At 39.8% G+C, this 10,300-nt stretch overlaps 1 protein-coding gene across 1 annotated transcript; it reads left to right on the top strand.

Moving 5' to 3' along the window:
• The first annotated feature begins 664 nt into the window (after window positions 1-664).
• Window positions 665-9,888, top strand: SLC10A2 (solute carrier family 10 member 2). The gene is made up of 6 exons (XM_040584494.1): window positions 665-1,086; window positions 4,253-4,371; window positions 5,519-5,607; window positions 7,725-7,900; window positions 8,508-8,665; window positions 9,755-9,888. The coding sequence occupies exons 1-6, from the start codon at window positions 665-667 to the stop codon at window positions 9,886-9,888; spliced, it is 1,098 nt and encodes a 365-aa protein (XP_040440428.1).
• Window positions 9,889-10,300: the final 412 nt, after the last annotated feature.

The following is a 10,300-nucleotide window of genomic DNA, read 5'->3' as shown; positions in this document are numbered from 1 at the left end:
GTTGCATTTAGGAGCCAGGTGACACAAACATGCATGCAGTCTTGTGGTAGAGTTATCACTGCACACCAGTCATAACTTCTATTACAGAAATAGACCAAATTGTAGAAATACAACCAAATGAGGATCCCACCACGTTCAAATGAGCCTGTGTGTCATGGTGAATGCTGCATCACTTAGCAACGGCTGCAGTTTCAAATCTTAGCTCACAACTTCTACTCATGCTTTCTTGTGTCTCGGTCACTCACCCCGCAGACCCCTGTAACGCCAGTGACGGTGCATGCATGAGCGGCTCTCCCAAAGGCATGCAAGAAATTCAAAGAATGAAATCTAAACTTTTCTCTTCCTCCTGTGATTCTCATTTAGTGTGCTCAGCTACCCCACAAGCCTCCTTTACATCCTTAAATATTAACACAGCTATTCTCTCTATGTGTGATTCCTCATTATCATATGAATAAATGATTAATTGTCACTGTACCAAGCAAGTAGAACTTTTATAACTATATGAATCAGCACTGCACCAAACCCTTCAAGAATAGTAAGTGTGTTCAAGTATTTATTGCACTTTATTGCTTCCTGGATCATTTAAAAGGAGTCACTGACAAACAACCATTTACACAGGCTTGAAAGTTTGCCTCGGATGTACTGAGCAGTTCTGTATTTCAAAATGCAGACATACCTTCTTTCCCAGCAATTTAACGCTAGGTCTTTGGCAGAAAACTCCACGGCTTGTCCAGCAAATGCTACAATTTGCAATGGCACATCTTGTGTGTTACAAGAAGATAATTTTAATGAAACTTTGAGCATAGTTTTAAGTACTGTTCTAACAATCATGCTGGCTTTGGTGATGTTCTCCATGGGTTGCAATGTGGAACCTAAGAAATTCTGGGGCCACATAAAAAGACCCTGGGGTATTTTAGTGGGTTTCCTTTGCCAGTTTGGAATAATGCCTCTCACAGCCTTCTTGCTGTCTCTGATCTTTAACGTGCTTCCTGTTCAAGCTGTTGTGGTGCTGATCATGGGATGCTGTCCAGGGGGCACAGCCTCCAATATCATCGCCTACTGGGTGGATGGAGACATGGACCTAAGGTAAGAGCAGCCATTCTCTAAGTAGTTCTTGTGGCTTTTTACATTGTAAACTTTATATTGGAAAGGTCTGTCCGATTTTAACCTTAGCTTCCTGGACTATGCATGGTAGAGCTTGCTTTTGTAAAGATGTTCATTTACTGTAATAGTAGTAAATATAAGCTGAAAAGCAAATATCCTTGGTTCACTGAGAATTCAGGAAGAAGATAACACAACTGAATTGTGTATATTAGAAAATTATTGTATATAGTGTATATTAAAAGATTATTGTAAATCTTTAGATCCTGCAGAAAATAGCATTTATGAAGACTGCTGAGACACTAAGGGTTATGACATCTATGTCCAAGTTAGAGCTACTTTGGTGATTTTATTTCTCCCAAGATCTTGGGCAGTAAGTATATATATATATATATGTATAACAAAGGATTTTAAGATCTGAATCCTCTGTACAAAACAGTGGCTATGCAACAGTTCTTGAAGTAATGTTTACTGAAAAAGACCACCTGTGGAAAAACATTTTCCCTCCTTTTGTGTTCTATACAATGAATGGACAGACACAGATTTTCTTTTGGGGAACTAATACAAATGAAAGTCACTTGCAGTAATTCTATCTGCTCCTGGCACCTTCTGCAAAGTTTGACAGGCTAGGGGCCACTGACTAAGGCAGCCCTGCATACTGGGGGCAATGAAAAAACTCCTTTGTGGCGAAGTGTGGTGGTCTCGGTGACAGGGTGCTCTGAACTCAGAAACAGATACGTAAGGCACCTGGCATGGCCTAGGACATCAAACACGCAAAAGAAGTGAACGCTACTCTTGTTGCAAATTCCAGGGGGGGTTCATTAACTCTAACAGCCCTTAAAAATGACCCATCTTTTTATTTTTATATCCTGATTACTCTGCTCTAAAATAAACAGGATTATTTCTCTATTTCCCACAGAGTCACATAAATTGGAGCATTCATTCAATTTATCTTATGCCACTCTGAATTAGAAATGGAAAAAATAATAGAAGTAAGAAAGCTGTGGAGTTAGGGCAAATAGATTAAGAATGCTAATATTTGTAGTTTTAGTAAGACATTTTTTCCATACTTTGAAAATAGTGAACTTTTCTGTCACATACAGGTGTTAATGTAATACCAGCTTTCGAATTATGTATGAGGTCAGCTCTGCTAATCACCAACTTCCTCACTGTGGAGGAAACACCTATGATATTAGGAGCTGTAAGACAATTTCAGTAAATACAGGTCTAAGAAACCACAGATGGAAAGATATCCAGCACAAGTCTAAAATTCTGTCCTAATCTTTCCTCAGAAGAATACACTGTGCTAAACTATGCTTTCCCAGATCTCTCTTGTTGAGTCATGCCAACTGAAATCAATGGTAAAAATCTGAATTGATGATGTTATTAAATATGAGTAGGGTTTATATCCCATGATCCTGGCAGAAGGTGAAGTAAATTGAAAATACCTGTAAGAGATTATTCTTCAGGTAAAGACCTTTTCCTTAAGAAAACAAAGGCTTTTTGTCAGTACCTTTGTGACAATAAAGCAGGGACCAGAGGATATGGAAGGTACAGCAGCGATGGCAATGCAAGCATCTTCAGTTCTTGATAGAGGAATAACAGTCTAAGTAGCTTGGCTGGTTTCTGGAGCCAGAATAGTATTATAGAAAGCCTGCCCATCATATCAGACAAAGAGATTTTTTTAACCGGTAGTATTTTGTGTTTACACATAACAATCCATCACCATTGTCTACAGTCCTGCTTCAAAACATCCCAGTGCAAACAAACCATAAGTTAGAGCAGGAATTCATTTTCTCTGCTCATATAATCACAGGCAGGTGAAGTAAGAGGTTTTACAGCAACTCAGACCCAGATTATATCCTCCAAAGCTTCCCATAGGGACATCTGGTTTTGACATCTCTTGATATTTCACATGAACAGCTGCTTCTGAAACACCATCTCCTATCCTCCACAGCTCCCCCAGGAGCTTCTGTGAACACAGGGATGGGGGTTAGACAACACGCACACTTTGGAGCAGGATGTAGGTACAGGGACAGTACGAAGACGTAGGCGATACGGAAGCAGGAAAAATAAGCTTTTTTATCCATTTGGGGCTTCACCTGACCTTCGTTGTAGCTCATGGCTCTTTTTTCTCTGTGTGTAGGAATTCTCTTGCCAGAGGCTCATACAAAGTTCTATTCAATGACTCTGAAGCAAAGAATGACAGGAACCAAAATTAACGCAGCTATTCCTGTGTTTTCTGTATTAATTGTTCTATAATTCTCTAGATTTGTCCAGTTTGTGGCATGGGGTCAGTAGTCCCTTTTCTGAGGGCAAGCAACACAAAAAAAGAAATCCAAAGTGAGATTCATAAGGAAGTTTCCGAAGTCCCTTAACTAGAACCCTCTCTCATTATTTTTTTGTCAGAGGACTGTGAATTATAGGCATGATTTTATCTATTCTGCTCAGATTCTGAGAATTCCCTCCTTATTCTATCTGTCTTGCCTTTTCCTCCTTCTTCACTCCTGTAGCAGAACGCATCTTTTAGTACAAGTTGTATCAGGTCTGATGTTTCAAGACTGTATTTTAAAACAGAAATGTCTTTGCACAAACAAATGAAGCAAAAATACTTATGGTCAACTTCACTGAGTAACTCTCAGCACCTACGCTTTGGCCTAGAGCAAAACAAGCCAGGAAAGGGAATTTTATTATATCACACAGCCTAGATGATGAAATATTTTTGGTTTTCGCTGTTGACTTTGGACTGAAATTTTAACACTCTAGAACTGCTGTTATAACGGAAAGCTCCGTTTGATGTCCCTCTGACCCTGTCCAGTTTGCCAGCCTCTCAGAAGCCAGCCAGACAGGCAGCATGCAGACAGACTTGCCAGCCGATCTTCCTCATGGCCACCTGTCTGACTGCCTCATTTGCCCTGAAAGTTATCGTTCTGTGGCTGCAGAACACGTTGATATTTTGTGTTTCTTTTTTTTTTCAGCAGAAGTCATTCCTTCCATTTAGCTTTTTTCTAACCTTATATGCAGGATAAATTGACTGTAGCCAGCAGCATTTCTTGTCCAATATTTCATAAGCTGCAATACTGTAATAAGAAAATGAGAAAAACTATAGGCTAGCATGAGATGAAATGTCACTGTAACCAATTTCTTGCAGCATCAGCATGACAACTTGCTCCACGCTGCTTGCAATGGGAATGATGCCACTTTGCCTCTTTATTTACACCAAGGTGTGGACTGACTCTAATGCAATTGTGCTCCCCTACGACAGTATTGGTGAGTCCAGTGAACCAGCATTTTCCTTTCTGACTTTCATCTTTATCCTCCCTCTAGTAACAACCACCTTTGCATCGTCATCCTGCAGTCATGAAGAAATTACTCCAGATTTTAAAAAAAAATTCATCCTCCTACTTTCCAGGAACTTCCATGGAAATTAGGTACCTAGATCACATCATCCACAGCTCTGCAGAAGACTTGAAGTCATTATAAATTTTGTACAGATATTTACGATGAGATTGTGCATGTTTTTCTTTCCAAATGCTTTGGAGACCTGCATGGTACTGGGTAAGAATACAGAATAATTCATACAGGAATAGCTGCTTCCCCCAGATGAAAGTCTTTGTAACATCTCTAGGGCAGGCACAATCCTGCTAAAGGCTAAGTGCTGAGGCCGTAATCTGGCAAAGTACTTAAGCAGACGTGGATAATTAAGCAAGTGATTAAAACTGCAGAGTCTCTTTGAAAAGCTGCAATCTACACTGCCAGGAGTGGCTTCATTTGACTTCCTGTCAAAAATCTCATCCAGCTATAAAAACAAAATAGTCAAAGTATTTGGAAATACATGCTCCAGTGCATTGCAGAGCTGTGGCCCTAGTATATATCAAGCACGGTTCCATGTTGTGCTAATCTTAAAAGCCACCAAAATTACTTTGCTATTCTTCAATTTCATTTTCCATTGTCCTGGGAAAAAAAAAAAAACAACAAACATACACATTGCTTGTGCTTTCAAAATAAATACTGGAGGGGGAAGCCAAAACAAAAGAAGCTCTAAACCAATTGTTGATATGGTACAGTAGCAAAACACCTGCAAACAAAATGAACATTTAATATAGCTACTCACGTCACAGGATAGTGATGATTAGCACACTCAAATTTCTGTCTGCCTTTCTGATGCAGGTGAATGAGCATGTAGCTCAGCAGAATGGCAATTACTTCAACAGGCTGCCAAGGATAACAGACTCTATAGAAAAGCAAATGGGCAGGCTCTGGTAGAGCATGCATGCATGCTCCGGGGTGGGCATACCACAGACACCCTCTGAAGACTTGCTCCATACCCTCAGCGGCTCTACACCGTGCCTGTCTGTCCTCCTGTCGTGAACTTGTGCGTGATACGTGGGCCTAACTTCTCTCTTCTTTTTTACAGGAATTTCACTGGTAGCTCTTGTAATTCCTGTTTCATTTGGAATATACGTTAACCACAGATGGCCCAGCAAAGCAAAAATCATACTTAAGGTAGGCTATATAAGGCTGAAGCATTAGTAATTATGGACAAATTATGGAATCAGGGGCACCACTGAAGCAGTACATTGCTATTCATGGTATTAGTATCTGACTTCATAAGAGCCAGGAAGCTTTCAGCAGAAAACAAATGAGATGCTGCGGAAATGTATTGCTTTCCCCCTGCACAAACATGCATGGGTTGCATACATTATTAGAAACCATCATTATCCAAAGAGCCTACTTTTGTCTTTGGCTACAACTATGTTAATAATTGAGTTCAGTTTATAATGTAAACTGAAATTGGAAGGAAAATCATTCAGGTCAACTGGAAGCTGTTTTTCTCTGCAAAATAATAAAAAATGAAAACATTCTGGATAAAGAAAAAAAAAGAACTTTCTACTTTTAAACCAGTTTATTGATTTTTTTCAGGGGAAATTTTGAGTGTGAAGTCGATTTTTATTTAAAAAATTTTGAAAATGTTCCAACTGTTAAAAAGATCTAACTATTCGCAAAATTCAACTATCTTTGCAAGATAGCTTCAGATGCATCAAAAATATTTCTTTTGGCAAAAATTATTCTCACCAAAATAAAAATATTAATGATAATAATAACAACAACAAATTAGCTGCAATTAGTGTTAACAGCAAATTAATCATTCTGAACATTAGGTTTAGGTTTAAAGTGATTGTCAGATGTGCTGAGCACCCTTGGCCTTTGTTAACCATTCTTAGTTAACATATTTCCTAAATTTTCTTAAAGAAAACTAATCTACCAGGTTGTTATTCATACATATACCTTGGTATCATTTCTCAGCTCAGGAAGCACAGAACACAAATAAGGTCCTTTTCAGTCAATTCATTTTCTTAAGCTGTTAGCTTATTGTGTTGTATTTTTAACTGCACTCACAGCTTACTTTATGAACTTGGACACTATTGAGTGCTGGTTTCAAAACTACTGTTCCTTTTAAGGGAAAAGCATGGAGTTGTACTCACATGAAAAGAAACTTGTTCTCTCAGCAAAATGCCATTTCATCCTCTTTCTTACCAGGTGAATGAGTAAGCCACAGTAGGGTCCATTGATAGTTTGTTTTATGTAGGTCAATAAAGCATCAGTGAAGATTGAGCCGTAGCTGTCAGATTAAGGTCCCTATAGTGAGAAATGAAGCTAAGAGCACCAAGCCAGTGTGCCAGGTGAAATAGAAGAGCTTCTCATGGCCAGACCATGTTTCTTCTTCCCAGGTGCATGTGGTTAATAGCTCAGTCAAACAAAAGTACTTGTTCACTCAGTGCTTTTAAAAAATCTTCAGCCAAAGACTGATGAATCCAGTTCAATGGGAATACATGTTTTAGCTGAGAAACGGATTCCCCTAAGATTAGCCCCAGAAGCCTGCCAGTGAGATCCCTGGCAATGTATGCCATAAGGGCAAACATTTCAGTTAGATGTTGGCAAGAGAATGAGTCACCATTTTTTCGGCAAGCAGTGGTGAAGATCTCGGTACATTCAACCACAGTAAACAAGATCAACTCAGTGACTATGTCTATGTAGAAATGCTATACGAGCTCACAGCCAGATTTCAAACACAAGTTTTCAGCCACATTAAAGATCTACTCTCCACCTGGCAAATAATTTGCTATCACTAACAGTCTGGTGTGTAGTTAGCACGCACTGTACGAAGCCCCAGAGTGTGACTGCCCAAGAAGTGCATTATACTGGGTATTGGGCTGTCAGTTTCCCAACAGCTCTGGGGAAATTTTTCTTTGTGCACCATTCCTTGCTCATGTCACACCTGTGAAATTATTTTAGTCTCCAGTTCTAAGCACAATTACAGCCAACACTTCAAGAGGCTGGTTTTACAGGTATCTGCTATAGATACCTATTATAGCTGTGCCTTGGTCTATACCTGCAGTCACATGTTGAAGTACATCATACATCTATCTCCCCTTTGGGAAAAATGGCAGCTACCTAATCTGTCTGCTGTGAATTACATTGCCGCAGACATTAGGGTTTATGTTTAATAAGAAGTTTCAGTGACTCAGAGACATCTATGGGCATGTTTGACGCTATGTTTGATGCCATTAAATTTTGTTGGGGTGTCTTATACGCACAGCCTTTCCTCTTGCCACTCACAGGTTGGTTCCATTGTGGGAGCGATCCTCATTGTGCTCATTGCTGTGGTTGGGGGAATACTCTACCAAGGCTCCTGGATTATCTCACCCAAATTATGGATCATTGGCACCATATTTCCAGCAGCTGGCTATTCTCTGGGATTCTTTCTGGCCCGCATAGCTGGTCTGTCTTGGCACAGGTATGGAGTTCACTGTGATGAAGACCTGTAGTCTTTTTTCAGCTGAGGAAAAAGGTTTTACTCAATGATTAATCAGTGCTGAGAATGTTCCCTAAACATTAGCTATGCTACAAAGCCACTCATTCCCCAACCTTGTTTCTAGGATACTGTGTGTAGAAAAACATCTATTGTGCACATTTTTATTTAAAGATTCTGACTATACTATTTTCTCAATCTTTCATACATCTTCCCCTTGTGTGCCCATGTCCTGCACTTCAAATGAGCGAAACAGACCTGACTTATAAGTGGGTTGGACTGCAGTAAAATTTCTCATGAAGATGCAGCAGCCTACAATTTAGAACATCATTACAAGAGAGGGAGACAGTGAGTGCCACATACATGGCTTGAAGGTGGATCGCAGTCCTTGACAATTGCTGAACTGCCATAAATTTTGTGTGTTCTGGCGGTAACAGCCATATGCTTTGTGGAGTGTTTTGTTGACTATGTGAGCAGAAGGATACCATTTTCTGAGTTATCTATTACATGTTTCTTGCTTATCCAGATTATTAAAAAGCATAAGGACCCACAGGCTGCTATTTCACAATTGCCTTTGTATTATTGCCTTTAGGTGTCGTACAGTGTCCCTGGAAACAGGCATGCAAAACACTCAGCTGTGTTCGACTATAGTACAGCTCTCCTTCACTCCTGAACAACTTGAACTGATGTTTACTTTCCCACTCATCTACAGCATCTTCCAGCTGTTGTTTGCACTACTGATTTTAGGAGGTAAAGTATAGATACTTTATATTGTAACATTATTATTATTATTTTCAACCTCATTTTTCATGGATATGGAGAAAGCAAAAAGGGATAAAAATAATCAAATGGAAAATAGTTAAGTAAATAATGGTCCAAATGATTACTGAGCAGCACCATTGTGCTGTGCCCTGTACATAACTAGGAATATACAAGGCTCAGTTCAGGATTTGGAAGACAGCTTTTTTCAGCATGGGAGGGGATGTTCACCTCCTACAACTGGGCACATGAGAATACATTGAGCATAGGATTGTTATTACCTTTGTCTAAGGAAGGGAAAATGCATCTTGTTCCACTGCTCCAGGGTGCCTGGGCAGCCAGCTGCCCAGCAGGGCCGTCCCCACGAGCATGCACAAACTCCCTCTCCTACCAGCTGTTGCAAGAACAAGCATTAGCTTCACGGCTAATGTGAGAAAATACCTTCCATTAGATGTAAAGGTCCCTTTTACCTCCCACACATACCTCTCATGAGCTGCACTGTTGCTATCACAACCGACCTGCTGAGGGTCAGGACCTTGTCCCTGTTGCTCACAGCTAACAGTAGCTGTGACTGTTGAGCTCCCACTCTCAGACCAGCTGCCTTACCCAGCACCAGAGCACTGCCCCAGGGACACAGCTTTGACTCCAGCCTCCCTGGTGTGGCAACGGTGTGGGGACAAACCAACCACTTCGTCCCAGCTCCTGCCAAACAGGACTCAGTAGAATAGAAGCAGGGGTAGAAATAGAAGGGTCCATCACACAGACCCAACCAAGAGCCCAAAGACTTCCCAAGGCAATACTTTCAAAAGTCACTGCACACAACAGGAACACAAAGCAGTCAAACACCAAATGCAGAGTTTAAAATGTTTTTCTTGTTATTTTCTAAACGTAGTTTTCCAGTAGTGAGTGCTGCCGACATAAAATAATTAAGGATAGTTTTAAAGAAACTGACTGGCAGTGTTGGAATATTTTAGCAACATAAGGAAGGAGAATCTTGCATGGCTACATGTTCCTACAGTGTCTTTTTCAGGCACTTATTATAATTTCTTTATTTAATACTAAATATATACCAATTCCCAGGCTACCGGGTTTACAGAAGACACCGGGTCAAAACAAAGACAGATGTTGAGAAAACAGAACAAAAAGAAGATACAAAATCAACATCATCACATGCTAAAATAAATGGAGGATTTGTATCAAATGAGACCAAATAGACAATTACCTTGGTTCCCACCAGCTGAAAAGATATGAGATATATGGTTTACTTAAAACTCTTTTCACATGCCATTGCTTTATGGAAATATTTAACAAAAAGAGAAGTTCTGCTGATATTGTACAGTAAGACTCTAAAATTATCAACTTATGAAAAATTTCTACTTTGATTTTGAACGCAGTTTCTGCCACAATTGTAGAATCTGGTTTTGAAGCTAATTGCCTAAAAAAATTTGATGGTTTATTATGGCTTATTTAAAGAAAAGCAGGCTAAAGGTGGGCTATTGCTAAAAAAACCAAGGAGATATTTGCACTACGAGTTCCAGCCCATGATCCTGCAAATCCATCTGCTAGTCTTAGTCCCCACACCACACAAAAAGAAATCTTGTAAATGTGTCTGAGCACCAACAGGAC

Source organism: Falco naumanni, chromosome 2, assembly GCF_017639655.2.
Source record: "Falco naumanni isolate bFalNau1 chromosome 2, bFalNau1.pat, whole genome shotgun sequence".
In the NCBI taxonomy this organism is placed as follows: domain Eukaryota; kingdom Metazoa; phylum Chordata; class Aves; order Falconiformes; family Falconidae; genus Falco; species Falco naumanni.
Note: the sequence above shows the minus strand (reverse complement) of the source record. Positions and strands in the feature narration are given on the sequence as shown.